General features: G+C 43.1%; 1 protein-coding gene across 1 annotated transcript; it reads right to left on the bottom strand.

Annotated features, from left to right (window-relative positions):
* Nucleotides 1-1,013: 1,013 nt before the first annotated feature.
* Nucleotides 1,014-21,768, bottom strand: LOC128712120 (myosin light chain kinase 2, skeletal/cardiac muscle-like). The gene is made up of 5 exons (XM_053807015.1): nt 21,735-21,768; nt 5,221-5,515; nt 4,853-4,994; nt 4,531-4,730; nt 1,014-1,359 (listed from the first exon to the last, which is right to left on the bottom strand). The coding sequence occupies exons 1-5, from the start codon at nt 21,766-21,768 to the stop codon at nt 1,014-1,016; spliced, it is 1,017 nt and encodes a 338-aa protein (XP_053662990.1).
* Nucleotides 21,769-23,145: the final 1,377 nt, after the last annotated feature.

The raw sequence follows: 23,145 nt of genomic DNA, 5'->3' as shown, positions 1-23,145 counted from the left end.
AGTCAGCAATCAGAATCCGCCCCAATTATACCCACACGTGTGCGCACGAGCTCTATATGTTACAATTATGCTAGCCGTAAGAAAATGAAAGCACAATATTTTTTACCACTCTTACTGTACCATTTTGCTACCTTTTATATGATACAAACGTTGCATTACATCGTTAGCTAGTTGGTAACCGAGAAGCGGGTGTTTGCTATTGTTTTCTCCTTCAATCCAACTGGTGGTGATATCACGCATTTGCACTGTGGCTCCTTTGCAACGGGTGCTCCCCACCCTGGCATAGAAGCAGAACAGGGTTTCGCTCGGCTGGAAACGTGACTTTGAAGAACTGTACCCATTGTGCGACGGACAGAGCGTGATGACACGTGTAGCTGCTCCCGCTCACCTGCCTGTTTCCAACCTTCAAAACGCAAAACCCGATACGTTTGTGCGGTGATTGGTATCCGGTAATCTTAATTTTATTGCTAGTATATAACAAGTTAATTACAACCTATTCGATTCCTCGATGGAAAGGAAATAGAATTCAAGCTTCCTCACGCTTCCTTACCTAACCAATCGCACCGTGTTGCGGGCTGTGGGCAGGGGGCGGGCAGGAGTGCCATTGCATTATGCAACACTCCCGCACGAACGGAAACATCGGAACCGGTTTGTGGGATGGGGGTGAGGAGGGGGCGCTTGGGAGCAAGTGTGTGAGGTGTTGAGAGTGGTCATGGCGATAAGTAGGTGGGTGGTAATATTCTCGCACTGCATCGGGTGAATCGTAAAGCAAGGGAGCATGTGTCTATGTGCTTAAAGTAGTAACATTCCGCCTTATTTCCGCTCTACCTACTCATCGGGATGTCTACCCGTTGTTCGTGAAGCGTTAGTGTACTTGGCGTGGTCCCTGTTTGGTTTGTTCGTGTTAGCTTCCGATGATTTCCGAACCGGTTGAATCTGCGTTAGCTCGGCACCTCGGCAACCGTCACCTCGCTGTAACAAGATTAAGAAAGGAAGCCGTGCGCGCTACTCTCTCACACCAAATCGTAATCGATTCGCGCACCCATTCGCCGCAGCGCAATGATCGTATTGACCGCCTTGATCCAGCGCTTCTTGATAACATAGCGTTTCAACTTTGTTTTTGTCACAGATAGCTCGGTGGTGCTCTGAGCTGTCGTTTCTGCGAGCCACGGATGCCGCAGGGCTTTCCGCGCCGTTAGCCGCTTCTCGCCGTCCCGCACCAGCAGCTTGCGGACGAAATCCTTCGCACTTTCCGACACCGCGTCGAACGATTTGTAGTCGAACGTGTACGTACCCTGGAGGACATTGTTCATCGTTGCCTGGTCGTCGCCGCCAACGAACGGTGACAGTCCGGACAGTCTGTCCCGGTGGAGTGATGTGATGTTTTGAGCATGGAAGGAGCATGTTTTGATGATGGTGACATGATGAGCAGAGAAACAGAGAGAGAAACAGAGAGAGAGCGAGGCGTAAATACGTGATAAATGGAACCGCGGTTCGGAACGGAAGGATAACGAGAGACCATGGAAAAGAAAGATAAAGAAAGTATAAAGATGGTGGAAAAAGAATACAATGATGCAAAACACAAGCGAATGGCATAGATCAATCGAACGATCGTGTGCTTTATGTGGAGGGTTACATTGGTACACTTTTAATAAGATTTAATACATTTTTGGTTCGTTTGATAGGTGATAATAATGATAATGATATATTCATATATCTCACATTGGCTTTAAGGGTTAATTAGAAACTGCTTTACATAAGAGCGTCTTATTCTATCACATTCTTTTATTTTTTATAATTATGTGACACTGTGTTGGGATCCTGGGAAACCCTCCATATAAAGCAAATCAATGATAAATAACATTAATGTACACGTGTTTAATCTGTTAGTGGAGTTGCACAGCGAGTTGCCTTAACGTTAGATCGCGTACGATAAACGATTAGCATCAGCACGCCCGGAGGTGCAATAAATACTCCTCTGGCATCTTTGGCATGGCCGGGTGGATTTTCCCTACGGATGCCGGCCAGGTGTGGGTTTGAGGTGTATGAATTTCAATTGCCATATGCCGCGCGATGATAGAGGGAATTTCCAGCACGTGGTGATCGTATGCTTTGTGGGTGATTTTTGTTGGTTTCACCGCGTACACGCGTACACCCGATAGCGCTACCGAGTCGTTAACATTTTCCTGCACGAGACCGGTGCGGTTGGAAACGGGAGAAAAAATTCCGTCACGTCACGGGATTTCGGAAAAATCATCCCGCCATGTGGGGATGTTTCTTTTCTATGCTAATTTTTACCCTCGGGTGGCGGGTGTGTGTGTTATGTCATATGGCGATGGTACTGTTGAATGAAACTGCAATGCTGGAGAATGGGGATTTGATTTGTATGCAACAGGGTATGATAATGAGATCGTTGGCATGACAGTGCTATGACGAGAACGGTGGGTTGAAGAAACTTAACAGGTAGTCGGGGAAGCACCGTTGATAATAAGAGCGGAATAATGTAGGGAATTATCCGCATAGATTTGTAGACTGATGAGTGGTTAAGTCTTTATTTGATCTTATAGATCTGTACGATGCAGTGCTCAATCATTGCAAAGGGGATTTTTTTCTATTTGATCAATAAGAGATTTACTCATTAATCTTCGTTAAACACTCTATTTCTTTTGAAATGTATTTTTGTTTAAATTAATTCTAAATTAATTCACTAGTGGCTACATTTCTTTGTTAAGTTTTGCATCGAATAAGAGGTATGTTGGGAATATAACAAAAAAGAAATGAAATTAATGAATTAATTAATGAAATAAGCGCACATGGATTAGCTCCGAGATTTGGTGAAAATAATACATTCGGTACCCGTGATACGTGGAGTATTCGTTCCAGAGAAATCTTCGAATCTAAAATTTTCTTTAAAATATCTTTTAGATGTCTTATGAAGAGATCGAATAGTTATTTCCGTGTTACGAAACACAATCAAAATTGATATTTCTATATTTACTTCGCGACTTATGGTATTTTTTTTTGTAATCTAAACCATTTTTATTATAATAAAAATAACGTTATAAACATTAAAACTCAATTTGTAATAAGTTTAAAATTTAAAGTTTCATGGAACTTTGCAAATTTGAAAGTGAATTCCACACACAAAATTTTGAAATTGATAAGATCCGCGTATCTCTCAACTGTCGTAATTATACAAATCACGTATCACGGGTAAAGACTGCATAGTGAAACAGATTTAATTTACAACCAAATTTGATGAATTAAAGTGAGGTGTAGAAAATGGACAAATGAACCATAAACGATGCATGATCTGCTTCGGGAGAAAGGCATATTGCATGAAGCATACATAGTATGATATATATATATATCAACATTCCTCCCAAAAGCCCAACCCTTTGCAACGCGTTGATGGTTCACCAAACAATGCGGGGCAGTGCAGACGTACGAATTTGCAACCCGGGTTAAACACCATCGACCGGGCTCCGTCCATCGATTACCAGTAATAAAAACCAAATCAAAACAGTATGTTACCAAGAACACTTCTAGTTCAGCTCTAGTGGAAAACAGAAACAAAACAACACCATCTTTTGCACGCTTGAACGGCAGTTTGATCACAGTGCTGGTCAATACGTGAAGACACGAGAGTGACAGTGAGTGCATTTACAAAGGTGAAGCTGTATTTTTCGTTTTCTACATAATTACAACTACAGAAAAAGAGGGAAGAAAAAACCGATTAAATGGGCTCCAATTGATGAGACGAAAATTTGAAGTGGTGAATTGGAGGAAAAAATTGAGCGAAATTGTAAAAAAAAAACAATTGAACAAACAAATTAAAAATGGTAACAAAACCAAAGTAACCAACAACATGAACAAATACAGAGTAGGAAAAAGGTAACAATAATGAAAAAAAAAGGAAAACACAAATAGTAAAATAAACAAAAAGAAGTAAAAAAAAACTTTTAATAACAATAGTGGAAAAGTATCAAACGGATGGATGAGCTAACCATGAACGAAGTAATGTCTAACGAACTTCGTTTCAAGTTCGAAGCAGAAGGAAAAACCCTGTTTTGTAAGGGTAATCGATGTCGGTCAGCTTGCCAGTGAATGGACAGGAAAGGAAATGGAAAATTTGTGAATGAATCAAGCGAACACCAACTGGGCAGGTTATTTCCGGTGTGAACGTACAGCTAGAATACAAACGCGCAAACCTGCAGCGTGTTTCGCACAGGCGTGTCAGGCAGGGCGCGGATCGTCGACCGCGCACCTCTTCGCATCATTTCGGTCTGGAGCACGGTGCCGCGTCATGCTTATTCGTGCGGTTCTAATTAGTAGCTCAATTACACCCTCCATGTAGCAGGAGCGTATGCGACCGTAATGATTTGCGTCGGTCCTTCGCGAGAAGCGGTTACGGGGGAGCGATTATGATGCATCGTACCCAACGGCAGCTGGACGATGGAAGCGACCAAGCGTGTAAAGCGACGTGCAGCAAAAGCGGATGCTGGCGCGTGCCGGGGGCGTAGTACTCACAGCACGTAGCAGATCACACCCAGGCTCCACATGTCGGTGTAGAAGTAGATTTCGTCGAAATTGAGCACCTCCGGTGCGGCGAACTCGGCCGTGCCGAACATCACCTGCAGCTTTTTGCCCGGATCGTAGCGACGCGCGAACCCGAAGTCGATGATCTTGATCCGGTTGCCCGTCTTTGTGAGGCAGAGAATGTTTTCCGGCTGCCGGGCGGGGCGGGTTTTGCAGGCACGGTCGTGTAGGTGTGGTTCGATAGTTGGAAGGAAAGTGAATCTTCTGTGGTGCGTGTATCGGGGTGGGGGGGGAGTGCGGACGTTTGACTCACCTTCATGTCTAGGTGGATGATGCTCCGGCTGTGAATGTACTCCATGCCCTCGCAGATCTGCCGCATGAAGACGGCGCACGCTTTCTCCGTCAGCACGAAATCGTCGTCAATGACGCGCTCGAACAGCTCGCCACCTTGAATGCTGCAAACCCAAAGGACACGAAAAAAAAATACACAGAGATAGAGACCGAGATCGCGTCGCGTTGGGTGCGAAGGTCATCAACGGAATGGGTGAGTCGTAATAGCGCATAGCACAGGGGGCGTTCAAAGTGTTAACAACTGTTTTGGCTGTTTTTTTTTTTCCTCGCTAGAATTTTCACTTGTAAACGCGACACACACGAAGGACGAAACAGGCGGCCCATACTTACAGCTCGAGGATGACGTAGAATTTGTTCTCGTAGTCGAACGCATCGTACAGCTGGATCAGCCGCGGATGGTGCAGGCAGCTCATGATGTCGATCTCGCGCACCATGTCACCGCGATCCTTCTTCTTCTTGTACGGCACAATTTTGGCCGCCAGCTCCAGCCCGCTCCCCTTTTCCCGGCAGTGAAACACCGTCCCGAACGTTCCACGCCCAAGCTCGGGCAATATCTCGAACTGGTGTTTCGGGTCGACGTCCAGCTTGAGCTGCACCTCCCGGAAAGGGAACGCCGGTGCGAGGTCTGTAGGGGTGGCAAGGTGGGGTGGTGAAAGGTAAGAAAAAGCGAGATTTGTTTAGCTGTTTCGTTTCAACCAATGATCCACGCGCAGAGGACCTTGGGCTGGACAAGCGAATGAAAATCGTCTAAAGGGTGCGTGTTTGGAACGGTTTGTTTACTTCGTCAAAAAACATACGCGGCGAGGTGTCTGCTCTTTGTGTAGGTAAGTCTAACCCAAGGGAGACGTTTGTCTAGTTGCCCCTCGGGTTGTTGAAGATCGAATCACATGACTTTTCTTACTTCTTTTTAGGGAATGGTGTTGGAAACGAAAACTATTTGATCGAAAAGTTGGTAAGTGACACACGTACTTAGTGATAGTGATAGTGATCTTATTGCAACTTATATGGACTGTGTACATACATTTCATTCCATTCCTCTTAGATCTTTGCAGAGTACCCTCCCAGACCTCTTTAATCTATGAACTGAGGAAAATTGGTAAAGGAAAATGTGATCCCCAATGTTATCCTTTTCCAAGGATATCTTTATTCAGACACAATTAGATTACGACGTTCTAAATACACTGTTTGAGAATAATCTGACTTAAGTAATGACTCAAAAAATCTTTCTTGAACTGAGAACACCTCTTTGGCTGGACGAAAGGGACGAAACGTTAGTCATAGCAGTTAGAATAGCACTTGGAATTAATTTGATTGGTATTACCGCATAACGTGGCACACATTCTCCTCAAACGTCGTTCAAAACTTATCAATGTTAGAATCCGAAGATGACACTTTATTCGACTGAAATCACGTAGAACAGCTGGAACATTGAGACGACGATTCGTTGTATTCGTTTCTTAACTTTGGAAATAATCACTGAAGCGCTTCCTGCTAATCCCTTTCCGGCTCTTCAGTAAACTTTGTACAACAGTTAACAGACTTCGATCTAAACTAGCTCACCGAAACACACCACACAATAATATTTCTTTCTCCAACTTTAGATCACAACGCACAAGATCACTGTACAAACGTTCCTGGTAGAAAGTTGTCCATGCTGTTCCTTTGGCTTTGCCCAACCGACTGAAATGCGAAGAAGCACCTCGGCTTGGACCGTACCAACAGCGAATCGCTTAATTGGACGTATTCGGATTACGATTCAGCACACGGGCAGCGAGAAGCGAACACGACCACGATCACGTTTAATATTTCGTCCTTTGGCCTCCGCCATTGACCGTGGCCGGCAGCTCGCCGTTCGGTACGCGCAGTATCGGTTTTGCTGATGGTGATGCGTAGTGACACGGGTTTGCCTCCAAACCGTGAAACGTGACAGCAGTAGGAAGAACGCACCAACCTATTGCAGCCCGGCAGGAGTGTGAACGTTGTGAAAATGGTTCAGACATTTATGTCGCTTTGGGGTTGACCATGACGCGGCAGGAAGGAACGGTTTGACCATCCTCCGCCGAACCCCAGGAGCGGTTCAAACAATACGAAACGAAACAACGTGCCAATGGCGCCGAGGGACACGGTTTTCTTTCGTGCGTGATGCCGGGATTTTCCGCACTGTGTCTCCATAACATAAACGGACGCTTCGTACGGTGCGCTGGCACTGGTCAGTCTCTCCCAACATTGGCTACCTTCCGTGCGCGCGATCCAATAAATCAAATCAATTAGGGAATTAAAATGGAGGTGGTCACAGCGTGACGGTCTCTGTTCGGTGACATACCGTAACGGTAACGTTTGTGTCTTTGGGTGTTTTCAATCTACCGTGAACCGTGCGCTGTGACTAGTAGCCGGCTTTGAGAATGGGCAGCATGATGCTGCGACGCGTTTTTATTGCATGGGATGAACCGTTGCTCTTGTGAAAACTCGCATTGCATATGCACGCCAGCTGTCGGCTTTGAGATGCAAAAAGTGCTTCCATCAGTAGAAGAATGTTTTATATTTATTATTGCAGATGGTAGCGCTGTTTGAGTTGGATCAAACCGTTTGTTCAAAGTGCAAAGGAGCAGTGTTTTTATTATTCTAGGTTAAACAAACCACATCAAGTTGTAATAATGTCTGAATTCTTTCACTATTATTTCATTTGCCAAAATGGTTGCAATCGATCGTAAATAGAACATTTGAAGCATACTTAAAAGCTTTATAAATTATACATAAATTTCACATAATTTGAATTAGCATCGGAAGTTCCATGGAAAGGACGAAGGGTGCAAATAAATTTCCAGTTGGTTGCCGTTTTTTGGTCGACGCGAGGTAGCCGTAATTTAACGCTCATCGTCACACAATCAATAAAATGTGAATTTTATGTCCAAAACAAACGATCTCCATCTCACAACAAGTTCTACCGTAACCGTTGAATGGGACTGCAGTAGTAGGGGTGGTTGTGTGTAATATTGTTTTACTTCAACAATACTACACAAACAAGTAACGATCGCCGCATCCGGTCCGTCGATGGAAGGTGGCTCGTCCGTCCACGTTCACGGCATTAACAGCACGAGGAGACGCGCCACTTGTAGGAAGAAATCACAAATAGACAACAAACACTCACAAACACAAACGGTGGTGCGGTTCGGACCCCGTGGGGGGGGGGCAGATCTAAATGAAAGTTAAATTATTGTTCTAAAGAAGCAAAGCAACGCCGTCCGGTTCGCTTGCTCGCCCCGAATGCGCGTGCGGTTGTGTTGATGTGCTTGATTGTGGACGAGTTGGCGGCATGCGCTAGCTGTCGAGCACGGACGGTGTGAGGTAAAACGTACACGCAAAGGTATAACCACATAAAAATAGACCCAAACACATGGTGACAGGCGTTGGTTTTGAATTCGCGTGAAATTTACCGCCGAATCTCGCCCAGAACGCCCATTGAACGCAATTTGTTGTCGGTTTGTAAAACAATCCTTACCCCACAGGAAAAAAAAACGCTGAGGGGATTGATGAGGAGGAGGCTAAAGGGTGGGGGGGGGGGGGGGGCGGAAAGGTTGGATGAGAAACCGAAAATGTACACAATTACAAAGTAAACAAGGAAGCGCAAAAGTAGTAATGAAACATAAGAAAACGCAACCGAATGGTTTTACCTTCGAAATCGAGAGTTCAAGAGCATTGAACGAGACATAGTCAGGCGGTTGATTTTAATGATTTGATGATTTCATTTGGGAAGGAACTTGGGGTAGATCAATAGAGAAGAGATTTTGATAGCTTTCATTGTAGTAGATTTTTAAAAGGGGATCATTGGATGATCCTCTCTACGAAAGATCACAAAATAAGTTGACTGAGTTAAGCATAATCTTTCGCACTGATTGAAACATTGGTAGCAAATAGTTATTGTTACTAAAGCTATTTTTTAATTATTGTTTTCGCCAAGCTTAATCGTGTATCTTGCATTATAGCGGACCGTTTTAACTCGAGAAAAATCTGCTTATCTCAAATTTTCGCGCACGTAGAATCCGGGAGTAAAATCGTTTATACTTGAAAGTTAGATAGTTGACTTCCTTCTCAGCATTTAATTTATTCAGCAAACCAGGCTACCTTTTGATAGAATACATTAAAATTAAGTTTAAACAAACTTTAAATATCTATATACCAAAGAAAGCTATTTTGGACTAATTTTACACCTTTTTGCTTAGATTTTGTGCTATAAACTAACTCAGCTGTCAAATTTCCAAAAACCGAGTATGAGAGGAACCGCGAATTTCGGGGACTGCCTGTACTACATAATGTTTACACAATAGGTGTTTTTCTCATTATACTTTACTTTAACATACTCGAAGTCGAATCTTTTAAAATAATTTTAGTGTTAAGCCACAAAATGTTTTGTTTCAATTGCCATTAACTATTTGAATGTCGAATTGTCGAAAAGTGTCCTTTTCCTGATAGAAATAACTGATGTTTAAAGTGAAATTGGACATTTTACCCAAAACTTCGGCCGTTCAGTACGTCACCATAGCTCCGCTGCCTTTATGTACACAACCAAACAGAGTCAGTACGAGATGTGAAACAAAATACATTGTCTCGCCACGGTCCCAGCTAGCGAAACTCTTCCCGAACGCTGCTCGACAGTGTGCACCACTGGCAGAGTGGTTGGTAGATTCTATTTTCAGCATTGACCACTGCCGCCACCGGTCGCGATTGTCCGATCGACGTTATGGTCTACGTACCACGCACCGAACAGCTGTGCAGAGTTTGGTGATAAAAAATCCCGGATCGCAAATCTCAATGGTTGTAACGGTTCTAGCTCTATGGTTTGAAAAAAACGGAAAACCGGTATTGGTATGCGGCTCCGGGAGTTCAAAATTTTAATGGCACGTCACATAAAAATTAGTATCTGTTTTCGGGTGTACATTTTAATTTGTAGCGTTTGTTGTGTTTCGTTTTGTCTTGTTAGATGAGCTGCGCAGCTCCGGGATCAATATTAAGCGTTCAACCGGCCCGAACCGTCGCGGCAAACACACATCTGGACGCCTCTGGTCTCAGACCGTTTGCATTCCAACACATCTGGAAAATATAGCCGAAACCCGGTGACAAAAATCATCACCCGGCTGTAATGGTGTGTTTTATGTTTTCCCTTTACTGCCCGAATGCGATCGTTTCGAGAGGTTTTTTTTTTGGGAGGGAATATAAAACAAGACGATTGGGTCGCAACAAAAAAACAGCTAAAAAATCCCCACAGCCAAACAGGAAATGTTGTTGTCAAATCTTCGATCACTTTACCCACCCAGAACACACTCGGTTGGCAGCGAAACTGGTGGTTACGTGCAGTAGCTTGGAATAACCGTGCCGTTTGGCACAAAGCCCCGATCCGAAAGATGCACTGCTCGGTGCATGCGATGTCAGCTTAGAGAAAACCAAGAAAACACATTCACAAAAATTATTTTACTGCATAATTTAACCACAGCACCACTTTCTTATGGTTTTTTTTTGTTGTTGCTGGGGCAAAAGATCAAGTGCAAGGCGACTGTTCATTGTCCGCCCGGTTGCGAGCGAGCGTGTTGGCGGCGTACGTGTGCGGGCACACTAGTCAAACAAGTCGTTCACTCTTTACGACTCTTACCCCAGGACGAAGACGGTAATTAGTCGTAAAATTTCGACTCCATCTGTGCAACGTGCCACGGTCACGGACTGAGTAAAACATTATTTTCCAACGCGCGCAGTGTTTGTTTGGTTGCCAATTTTGTTGACGTACAGTGTGTTCATAACATAAACATCCAGGGAGGTGACGGCGGTACAGGGCGGGAGCATGCAAGGAGGGAAATTTAACGTTTTTTTTTAAATCTGTCTATTAAAATGTGTTTTAATTCAACGCCAAAAGCTTTATCGCCCAAGAATGTTTTATTAGCCATCAAACTCATTTGGATCTCTTCTTTGTCTGAAATTGAATTTCTTTCACTTCTTGCTGTATTATTTCGATCCCACTATTGAGCATTGGAATTATAAGTTCTTACATCCGAGAATTGGCGATTTTCCGATAGTTTTTACTTCTCTTGAGTTAAAACCTGTGTGGAATCAATTTTGAGCAGCTCATAATATTGATTTGATCCTACTAGTTGATCCCACCATATGTGCCCTTCTTGCCAACGATAATACATTCCTGAAAAAAAAAACAAGGCTGTGGCTTTTTCCTGATTTCCGTGAATGATCTTTCATCGATCCTGCCTGTGGAATCATATTTGATGTATGCTGATGACTTGAAAATTCCTACCGCTGTTAAAGATGCAAGCGACTGTCAGCGACTCCAACAGCTGCTTACGGTGTTTGGTGATTGGTGGGACAGAAATTCGCTTAAGCTATGTCCGGACAAATGTCAAACATACGCTACGCTAACACGCGCATCGTGCATCCGTCATCCTGATAAATGTTGTCATTGTTGTTGTCGATTTTTACTTGTCTACGTCATTGTTTAAAGAGCCTCTTCCATTTCTTACTATCTTGTATTTTAAATGGTTCTTAAATGGTTCTTATTTAAGAATTTTGTGTAGGCCACGAAGGCCGACAAATGACTAATAATGGGGGAGATCATACTCTAAGACAGAAAGCTTAAGCTTTAAGCCTATATCTGCCAAATAATCCTGGTACCGGGCTGTGTCATTCTGTACAGATTCCTAAAGGACATAGCATTTTGACATAAAGAATGACACAACGGATCATTTTTGTAAACTACAATTTGAGGAAAATCGATTTAAGTTTAGTAATTTAATTTTAATTTCAATGCAATGAAATAATATACAAGTCTGATCATTAAAATAATCCTATTTCAGTTGTTTTTGTTATAAAAAATTGTTTCTTTTTTCGCACACGGGAAACATTGCCTAACCTGGCTCAGACCAGCTACCAAAATTCTTTGTAATGACATTTGTCGAGCTTGCTTCATTAGGAAACCAATGTAATCTTTTTTCTTAAGGAAAGGAAACGTCAAAACGCATACAAAAAAACTGACTTAGTGTATGATTCCGGCCAATGACGATGTCCCACCTCTCTGCACAGGACTGAGAAGGACGAAGCTATCGTAGAAATAATTTATAAACTATTGAACGCGATCTACGTTTAACGAGTGAATGATTGTTTCACCTTTATAGACACTGCTCCGTCAAATCGCCACCAGTTCCTGGCGCAACCGTATCCCATTTAAAAGCCACAGTTAAGTTCAACTAACTCACTCTCATGCAGACTCTTTTCAAACAGAAACAAACAAAACTCCAACAAATTATTATAAATTATTGAACTACGCTGGATATTAGTTGTGATTATTATATTTTACTGTTTCTTTAGTAATGTTCTGGTCTGGGAAAATATCTTCTTTAATAAGAGCTAAAAATAATAAATATCTTCTTCGTCTACAACTTCTTGTTGCATATTCTTCATCAGCCCATCTGAATTTGAATTTTAGAAAAATCCCACTTCAAGTAAAAGGTGATCCATAGAAGTTCGATGGTTGGTTATCTGTGACATGAATTATAGTCGAACAGGCAATCCTAGAGAACAAAAGCCTTTAATAAAAGTTCAATTTTCATAGCAAGCTATCCAATTTTATAACCATTTTAATATGCGTTCATGCATTAGTCTCCGACATGATTCCTCCACTAACACAAGTACAATACACCTGCCTTTTGCTGCTGTGTAGATACAGGAACTGCTTTTGTTGGCTCTACCATTCCCATTGAAAAGTCTCGCATTATTCCCATTTGGCAGAACGTAAACACTGCAAAAACGTGAAATGGCGCAATCGAAATGATTCCCCCAACAACCCCTCACAAGTGTCGCCCTCCGGTGGGAACACACCAGGCCGCGTCTCTACAGCACCATGCCAGACAAATGCTCGAGTGTTTGATTTATGTCTCGGTGACCTTCACGATTTATAACGCTGCTGTCGCGATCTGTCGCGTCGCGAGGCCATCCATTAGCGAGCGTCCGTTTGGCGCAGGTGTCGCGATGCTGCGCGGGGATCCGATCGCAGGAAACAATACGCGGTGCTTGGGAAGCAGTACAACAGAAGGGTTTACAGAAAAAAAAAAAAAAAAAACATTTCGAAAAGATTGATTTTATTCGAAAAAATTGCTCCCTGTTGGCGCATAAGCTTGCAACATTCTTCCGTAATACGCTGGCCCTTCGGTGTCGTATCGTTTGGCGTTTGGCATCGGCAAGGACCGATGTTCACCTTTGGTACGGTCGTTGGCTGTGGGTTCGTCTGCTGATCGGTCCCATCTGGCATGATGCGCTCGTATGAAAGTGAGGATGAAAACGAGACACAAACACAATTTTAGATCTGTATGTGTATGTGTATGTGTGTGCGAGTGTGTTGTCATTTTTCCCCACACACACACGCATGTGTGTTGGTGTGCCGCACCGTACCAACTACCGGGCGTCTCCATCGGAATGAATGTTACACGGTGGTGGCAGGTTGACTTTACCGCTCTGAACCACCTTGACATCCGGTGAGCGTACACCATGACCTTGACGCACGCCATAAAGCGTGTCTTCCTCGGGCACGTTTATGTTGTTTATGTTGAACACGGTATGGGTCGATGTTTCACCGTTGGGACAATCACGACTGTGGCACACAAAGGGGAAGGAAACCACTTTCGCTTTCGTGCCAAATCTCGAAACAAGCGTTATTAGCAAATATGTGAGCATGGTTGGCATGAGGTGGTGATCGCCGAACCTGCGCCCAACTGCGTTGTTGGGTTGTTGTGTGCTTTCCGTGGGCATAACGGCGCGCGTTATGCAATCAGTTGCGCCCAGGACGTCTGTAAACAAACGGCCACGGTTAGCCACGGTTGGGCGGCAGTGAACGGATGAGACAGCGAACGGGAGAACGTTCGCTTCTTCCATCGTTCATTCACACATCGGCCAAAACGCCGTGGGTCAGGACCTCGGTGCAGGCATTAGTGCGCCGTGTTGTTGAACTCTCTAGGGCAGTGGTTTAATGGCAAGTGCCGCCATTGACGCTTAATTGCAGATTTATTAGCATTGCTGTGGTTTAATGCGTTCAGCTTGCTTTTGGCATGTTGTACATATTCGAAACATTTGAAGATTATTTTACGGTAGTCGAATTGATGCAAGAAAAGGAATTTGAATTCACATGCTTTAAAGACGACACTCGTCGAGAAGATCTCAACAGTGTGAAAATTAAATTTAAATTATAGAAATTTGAAGTAAAAGCGATCGAATGATTAAAAATGGCTGAACATCAGCTTGGCAGTATCAGGAAACACAATGCAAATGCTTCTGGTGCAGGAATTTAAAATAGAAATCGTACTGCAACGTACATATTACTCTGTACATCTGCACCATCAGACTTTGGTGGGACCTATTTTCGGTTTTTCGGCGATTGCACTTTCCATCTTTATGGTCGCTTTAATCCCATCTGTCGTCTTTGTGCTGAGATATAAAATGCATAAGATATGGCTTAAAGTACGCCTTTCAAACATAGAACTTGCGTTGCGATAATTTGATAAACATTTGCTTATTGTGAGTGTGAAAACTTGTCACTAGAGAAGCAAAATGTTTCGAATAGAAACGCTTAGAAATAATACAAATTAAATGTCAATTTGACAGTAACAGCAATGCTGAATGTTTCGAAAATAAGCTAAACCCGTTGGCGACGACATTACATCATCCGTGGAGACGATGGCACGACCCATGCCGTCATACGTACATGACCCGATGACGCATACAGTGTTGGCAGGGCGTCACACACTAACCAGATGTTATCGCCCAATTGTCGGCATTTGGGGAAAAATGCAAAAACGAAAAGAAGTGGGCGAATAATCTAACCAAAAAAAAACCCCCCCAAACACCCCGAACCGACAAAATGGTCGAATCAAGATCAGCACAACAATGCAGCAGCAGCTGTTTGTGTGCTGGTGGGACGAACCAACCGTCTGCCAGCATCAGTTCCGAACGAAGATGCGACTGGCAGTGGGAACGTTTCGCCCCCTCTTCGTTTGGAGTTTCGACGGCAGAAGTTACGAAGAGCGTACAAGCTGCCGTCAAGATGTTTGCCTTCGGCAGCAATTTATTTGGTGCGTATCGATAGACGATCGTCGGGAGGGATTGTTTTACCACGCCACGCCCGTTACGTACCGTTTTCGGATCGGATCAGATTGGTTATGGGGTTAGGTTATTTTCGTTACCGGTTAATTAGAGCGGATGCTGTTTCATTGCGTATTAAAAGACGTTAGTGTTTATCCAAACGTGCGAAAGATGGTTAGTGCAGAAATTAATATTACGACCAGACTGAGAGGCTTGAGTAAATGAAGATGTCTTTCGTTGTACGGCATTGTGTTTTTCTAAGCATTTTTAAGTGATCTTCGCCGTAAGCGATCATGGCGAGTAATGGGCGAATTTGATTGAAATTCTTGAATTCATTCAACCGAATATGCTTCTTAGAAGTTATGTTCTGAAGGTTCAAGAATCTTTGGGGATTCTTCAGCCCTCATAAATTGGCAAAGATTAAAAATTCCTCATAGAGTCTTGAGTATTCTCAAATATTAATGCATTTTCAATGTTATTTATGAATGCTTTACGTTTTTAATTTGTGGATAAAGATTTTTGAATCTGATTTAATAAGTACGTAGGGCGCATGAAAGATGCTCAGAGGGATTTTTGGCTCCGATTGTGTGGAATGGGCAATGCCGCTACAATGACGAGCTCCATTAGTTGTCTATGAGTAAGGTTAACTCGCTGGCGTACAGCGCATTAAACTCGCCAGACTCCGGTGGGCTGGTCACGTCATGAGAAGGACACTGAACGACCCAGCCCGTAAAGTCCTCTTAGGTCTACCACATGGAAAGAGGAGTTAGCGTTGTAGGCCGAAGTTGTGACGGAGTGATGGCGTAGTTGTGTTTGCCAAAAAGGACGGGCTGTTGACGGCGCTGGACCGTGAGCGATTTAGAGGGCTCCTGCAGTAGGCCAAGACCGCGATGACCGCGACTGTAGCGCCGAATAAGTAAGTAAGTATTCTCGAATCTTTAACCAAACATTAATCTTTGAGGTTTCATTCATCTTGCGAGAATCGATTCATGGTTTGAATGAATCCGCGCTCTTAAGATTCGTTAAGCACCTCACTAAACGAACGATGAAACACAGCAAGAAGTATAAACAAACAATGTTTGTAATGTTTTTGGGGTTATGTTAATTTCTGGCTGGGGGTCTTGTCAATTTACATTGATCGTTTGCACCACGCGTCTTCACTACATGACGATCGGGAGATTTGTTTAGATCCGTTTCATCGCGGCACGGTAGGCAATGTTGTTCCTCATTGCCGATGGCCTCGGTCATCGCACGTTCCACTAACCATCTCGGTCATGTACAACAAATCTCTGCTAATCCCGGGAATCAATTATCACGTCCAACGCGACACATTACACCGTCCGCACGCGGTACAGACGCATTAGACGGATCAAACCGAGCGGAGTGAAACGGTTCATTCCTTGCCGCACACGCATTAACAGGAACTCCCTTATCTCCCTTAGACGGTGTAAATGTACGCTTTATTGTCGGTGGAGTGTCAGTGTCCGCTTCATTCCTGGCAGGGGGGGTTATGCAACATCGCCAACACAAAACGTGTCCGCCCAAGAAAATCATGCAAAGGTAGGCAGAAAAGTACACTGCCAGCAGCAGCAGCAGCCCTCCCAGATCGAGAAAGGAAGAAACCATCACCGAAAAGCATCGAAGTGTGAGACATTTCAATTCTAATTTTAGTTGACACTATGCCAAAGTACCAACGGGACCGGGAGCCGCCGGTTGCAGGCGACGCGAAGCGGAAGAGAAAAGGGCCCGGAATCGTTTTTGGCTCGCCGATCGACCCGATCGGACCATAAGCCGCGTTCCCGCGCACTGGATAGCGACCGGGAAGGAAACAATTTTCCACCGCAAGCGATCATCCGAGCGCGATCATTATGATGTGTTTGCACGGCCGTAGCTATGCGCACGATCGTTACGGTGGATTGATTTATTGCTGGCAAACATTTTCATTGACAAATATGCCAAATTATGGGTGGGTCTGCAAAGGCAAAGGCAAAAGAAAAGACGCAACCGCAACGGTCGTCGTGTCGGAATCGTGATGATCATTTTCATTAGCGTTTGGTGGGAGAGCGAGAAATTATTTTTATTCGGCTTGTCGCCTTGTAAAACTTGTGATGCCGGTTGCATTCTTGTTGGTTCCTGTTGGTCAACAAACAGAGCAGCATGACCGCTTCACTTCCTGCTTCAACGGCTGGAAAGCAAACGGTGCTGTTGTTTGCGACAGATCTACGAACCGCGCGATGGCTTTTGATGACACAGACAGTTTGGAAATAAATATGCAATAATTACACAAATAAATAACGGCCGATTATAGCACTGGGAGTGCGAAGGGAATGCGTTACACCATTGAGCATGTGATGGGGCTTGCAGTTTGCCAAAAGTGAATGAAATTTGGCATCCGTTATGTGTGGGGATGCAAACATAATCATCCAAATTTGGGAACATTCCTTTTGTTGGATGCATACTTCAAAGTCCTTTAGTGTGAAATTTTAAGGAAAGTATAATTAATTTAAGAGACTTTATTCCTGTATTGTTCAAAAGAAGCCAACCGGCTACAATACGGCTTTAAGTCAACACAAGATCATACTATTCAACAAAACCATTCCATTGTTCTGCTTAATTAAACATCAATTTTAATTATTGCTTCAACAAAAATGAATCCCTTAGCATCACGAGTGTGATCAACTGTACAAGTTCTTTAAAGTTCCACATTGTTAATTGATCTCTCAGTGAGCGAAGAAGTTGGGATGTTAAAAGTTGCTCAAATTCGCCGAAGTAATGAACACAAGTGCAGCTGGCTAGTATGCTACAATCACTGACACTGTCTAGAATTCCTGCAGTTAGATATCATGATAGTAATATTACCCTTATTACCCCATATTTAAACTCTGGCAATTTTTATTTTTATTGAAATGAAATTGTTTATTCTCGAAAGAATAAGATACGATTAGCAAAATATCTGTTGACCAAAAAAGTCGTTTCTTTTTCTTCTTTATTGGCAACAACAAACCTCAAGAGGTTTAGGTCTGCCATTTCTGGCTTTCTGTGACTTTACTTGCCCGTAGCTGGATAGACAGGACCTGCGTACGCGGGATTGGTCCGGATGGGATTTTGACTTGGTTCGTTCGTGTGAAGACCGGCGCAGCTTCTATCATGCCACCGGTCTGCCCTAAAAATCAGTCGTATAGTTATTAAATTATTCCTTTTGTCAAGTAAGGTTCATAGTAGTAATGCTGACCACGAAATTTAGTAGTACCCAACATCATGTAGGTACTGTTAGACTGTTAAACGAGCAGCATATTAGGACCAATATTTTGGAATTGGACCCTTAAGTTCAAAAAAGGAGTTCAAAAGTCCCTTCTGGTACACTTCGACGCCCCCACTAACATACGGAGAAGGTAAATGCGTCGCTTTTCGGGCCCTTTTCTGACACAATTCATTCACTTTTTCCTACTGAAGGGATTTTAACGGGGCGAGACGAGGCGAATTTCATTATAATGTCATCAAATGTCTAGACGGCCGCCTACTCCACCCACCGTGGAGTCCACCTCCAGATTCGCCACTGACTGTGTTGTGTCCATGCACAGATCAATGGACCCAAAGAATAGAACAAGACGTATGTTTACAATAAATGCAATTCGACCATAACTTTTGAGAGATCGCCTCACCGATCACCGATACTTTCTGGAATTTAAAATTAATAGCCAATAGTTGGGAAACTGTGAGGCTTCGAGAGTTGCAGATGTGCTCTCAGGAATTATCGAAAACCCGAGCATACTTGCCCACGTAAATGTATATGTGATCCGACCATTATATAGCCACTGATACCTTGATTTTAAGGACAAACTGGTTGGATCTACTGACATGTCATCTCCATCATATCCAGGGACAAGTTATTCTTATTCTAGAACTCACAAACAGAGAGTCGAGCATTTGTTTATCATTTAGGTTTTTTCAGTAGAAAATTTGGCTACTCAGTCAGTGCTTACTATGGTGGATTGGTTCGGATGGAATTTTCGACCGGTACTGTCGTGTGAAGATCGACGTCGTCTCTAATTCATCAACAGACTAAAGGAACTAGCTAAAGGCCAAAGGAACTGCAAGAGACTACAATGACCTAATGCGCCTAAGAGTTATTTATTCTTTATAGGCTCATTCAGTACTGGAGTTCAACTCAGTAACGTAGACCTTACTTACTGAATGTCGGTAATATTGAGCCTTCTATGGCTTAATCATAGGATTATGGTGAGCTACCAGGACCTGGCGAGATCCCATAAACGCTAAGTTGCACAAACTTTACTTATTGCCAAGGGACATACTTTATAATCAGTGTGCTCTTAGAAATAGAAAAAAGTTATGACTACCTCCTAGCAACAGTTAATATGGTGAACTGATTATCTTGTGCAACATTTTCAATCATTTTAGCAGTGCGCATAACTATTACACTATTTTACTACCACGTCTTCTTCTATTTTATTCGAGTAGGAACTGTATTCTCCTATGACCGGCCTTGCTATGCTCATCCGTCCATAATCAGAAGCTTACCCAAACTCTATGTTTGCCTCTCGTCTTCTAAGAGACATTTTGGCGAAGGATTCTAACACAGAGGGGAAAATTAATATCAGATTTTTAGAATTCAATTAGATGTAAGTCCGTAGAACTAAATTTTAAAGATAATAAATAATAAAGAAATATAGCAAATAATATTAATTTATTGTTATTTAAAGTTTTTAAAATTTTGTTTAAAGACGTTCAATGGAAGATTTGAATTCTGAATAAATATGAACTGTATTTGTGCTTACGGCTCTGAATTCAAGGGCTACCAGAAGAATCAATCGTCTTTTACTGGTTCGGATTGATCTATCGGAAATCCTTCGGGTCTACCTCCAATAACTGAAAACACACGTTTCCAAACCCGATTCTAAAACACTAAAGAACTTCATGATCGTGAAATCGAAACGATACAACGTTAAACTCAGTGCCAAAATTTCCATCATAAATTGTAAAAAAAATATACATTTCAAAGTCAATGATTTCAACATTCTTCACTGAAACGTGCCCCTTGGAATTGCAAGTGTCCATAATTCAATTTATAATTATCAACACAGTTTGTAACATTTTTGACTGTTGCCGTCTCATGAGCATGGTCGTATTTTTTTTTGCTTCATGAATGAATACCAACCATTCACAAACCGCGCATTACGTGGCGCACGTAAAGCACGAAGCCGAGGGGTTAACTTTTACGCTTACACAATTTGGGCTTTCATCTACGGCTAGAGAGAAAAAAAAACCCATCATCATTTCTTGACGATTTGTGAGCTTGCGGTTAGTTCTTCCATCACTTCACTTGGTCCGCTCGACAGTGTGCGCAATTAATCAACGCGCGAGCTGCTTCACTTCCAACCCGAACTCCTCATATCAAATCGATCAAGCGCAGCCGGCCGACCGGAATGGTTGAATTGAATAATTGCAGCACCAGCTGGACATGTGGGGGGATTTTTTTTCTCTCCCTTCCGCATGTTACCATAGTAACAGCGGGTGCGACCGTGTGCGACCAATAATTCAACCTTAAGTTACGAGCGACCAACATGGAGACGCATGGTTGCTTGTAGAATGGCGCGAACGTGAAGCACCTGGAGCATGTGTTATAAACGCACAGTTTTGACTATGTAAAAATGGTGATCGCGTGCGGATGTGCGGCCCGCGTAAACATTCCACTGCGCCCCAATCACTTCATCGGCTCTACCCCCGCGTTCTGGCTGCAGCTGAATGTGTGTGATGAATGTTTACGTGCCGCCAAATCTGTCCGTGCGAATATTGCTGCTATTATTCTTACTGCGAACGGATTCGTTTTTCTTGCTGTACCCCTGCTTGTGCTTGCTCTTTACGCTTTCTCCATTCACTAGCCGGCCGATGGGCTCATTGTCGTAGAAGAAATGGCGTAAAGTCGCACGCCACCACAGCGTCCCCCAGAACAACATTTGACGTCAAACGGTCACCCTAATTGCGTTTGCCGCCATTTCTACATCCCTGTCGGACAACCCCAGCTCGCACCGAGCGGAAAAAAATGGTGGGAAGGAAAATGGAATGATAAAAAAGGACACGTAACGTGCTCTGGTGGCCGGTGAGTTTTGCATTCGCCCCGCGGGTCTGGTTCGCTCAGCACGGTCCCCAGCGTGGCAGGAAAATAAACGAGCTACATTGTTTACCGATCGAGACTGCGGTAACGGCGTCGTAAAGTACGTGCCGGCAGCAGATCGGGCACCGGGTGCACTTTGGCTTTCCAGGGCGCGGGTAGCTTTGTGCACGACTCGGTAATCATGCTAACGCGGAAATGGCCCATTTGCGCATGGTAAATCGGGGTGAAAATATATCACGATCGACGATCGCTTATGTTGGTGCTGAGTGAGGCAAGCGTAGTTTAACGCGAATGTTTAGCTGAATGTAATGATTTAATTAATGAAAAGCGCTCTATTATTGGGTAAAAACGCGATGAAATTTATATTATAAATTTTTCCATTTAGAGAATGGCAACTATTTTATGATTAGCTGTCTAAAAACGAAAACTGTCAATACTATTGATAACAATGGACGCAATCCAACAGAACCAACACTAAAAGTTTATGAAACTTGCTCTTTGTTTTTTTCTGTTTACAACTCTTTTAGACAACTCGTAATATTCTACTTTAGTTCAGCTCAATTATTAGATGCATTGTTCTCAATCTTACCTTTTATTGGATAATTTTCATCAACTTTATACATGATGGAGCCTTTCTTTTGTAGTCTTAGAGGGTGGACGTTGTCTTTTGTAGAGTTTCAGTTGAGTGTTCCTTGGATGGAAAGGGAAAATCACCGGAACACGCTTCGAAACACAGCTTATGTAAGCAAGCTGTTGTGATCTTAACCCAAAGTAATCGCTAGTACTGTGCACTACTTTAACACTTAACAATATATAGCTAGACACTAGGTATCACTGCGTTAGTCGCTTTAAAACTATTCCCTGTTTACAGTGTAGATTATGTTATATTATTTTTTTCCCCATTTCATTCACATCACATTGCACCGCAACCAAACGAACCACTCTTATGTCACAATCATTCACGTTGCATTTGCACTCTTCTTCGATATTTCGAACTTGTAAGCCCGGGTGTAATCGTTTGCAGCTTTCCTGTACGATCGTACTACACTTGACAACCAACGTCCATTTTGTGATCGATCTACTTGAACGGTTCCTGCTTTGTACCGCACACACACTGTTCGCTCAGCTGCGACCGAACGCTGCGCGATATTGAGCAGGAAGAGATGGAAAAGCCGCGTACGGATCGGTCCAACAGGCCAGATCCAACTCACAGCTTCCTCAAAAAGTCTGTCGCGTTTCAGCATCGATTTTAGCAGATCACAGCAACATTCTCTCCCATACTCACGCTCTCCACACAAACAAGAGAAAGCATAATGTGCTCGTTCGCATGGATGTTTTCCTCGCGCGAGGTTGCTCTGGGTGTTCTGGGTAAATGTTTTGAGCAGATTGCTTGTCTCGCTGATCCCAGTGGCCCGGCAGGTGAAGCGGGTTGGATCGGTATCTCTTATGTTAATTCAAGAGTTGAGTGATTAACCCAGACTTACTGACCTCCAAATATGCAGACGCTGGGCAAGAACAGCAGAGTGTGTTCAACTAGAGTGGCAACACAGCATGGGCCTTGGTTGGATGGATTGATAAGCCGTCGTTTATTATTGTTAATTAGAAGCAATTCTTACAACAATATTGAACAAAATATTGATACTAATTACAAATCTTCAATTAAATAAGTGTTTGAATTGAAATTCTTTTCATATCATAATAAACATCCAATATTCCATAACTTTACACGTGTATTCCAGCATAAAAGAAAACATTGCTGAGCTACCACTTAAATAGAATTTAACCACGTTTTAATTTTAGTTTAATTATTTGTACTCGAGCAAACAAAGTAGCAAACAAAATTGGAATTGAAACTCAACCGATTTTGTAGAAAAGTAGTAAACTAAATGTGTTTGCCACCCCTGGCATAATCAAGCGAATGAAATCTTGTGTGCAAGAATTTACAGTATACGATTTTAGGCAGGGTTACTTGCAAAGTTGTCTGTCATTGATATCTAGTC

The sequence above is a fragment of the Anopheles marshallii genome, chromosome 3 (genome assembly GCF_943734725.1).
Source record: "Anopheles marshallii chromosome 3, idAnoMarsDA_429_01, whole genome shotgun sequence".
NCBI classification, from domain to species: Eukaryota; Metazoa; Arthropoda; class Insecta; order Diptera; family Culicidae; genus Anopheles; species Anopheles marshallii.
This window is presented reverse-complemented; position numbering and strand designations above follow the sequence as displayed.

Bases quoted from the DNA above. Each gene is read 5' to 3' on its own strand.
- LOC128712120 (XM_053807015.1), bottom strand. From the start codon at position 21,768: ATGTATAAAGTTGATGAAAATTATCCAATAAAAG. The intron at 5,516-21,734 runs GTAAGATTGAGA...CCACCCCTACAG, and splicing joins TGAAAATTATCCAATAAAAG to ACCTCGCACCGGCGTTCCCT. The intron at 1,360-4,530 runs GTGAGTACTACG...CCACCGGGACAG, and splicing joins GGTGTGATCTGCTACGTGCT to ACTGTCCGGACTGTCACCGT.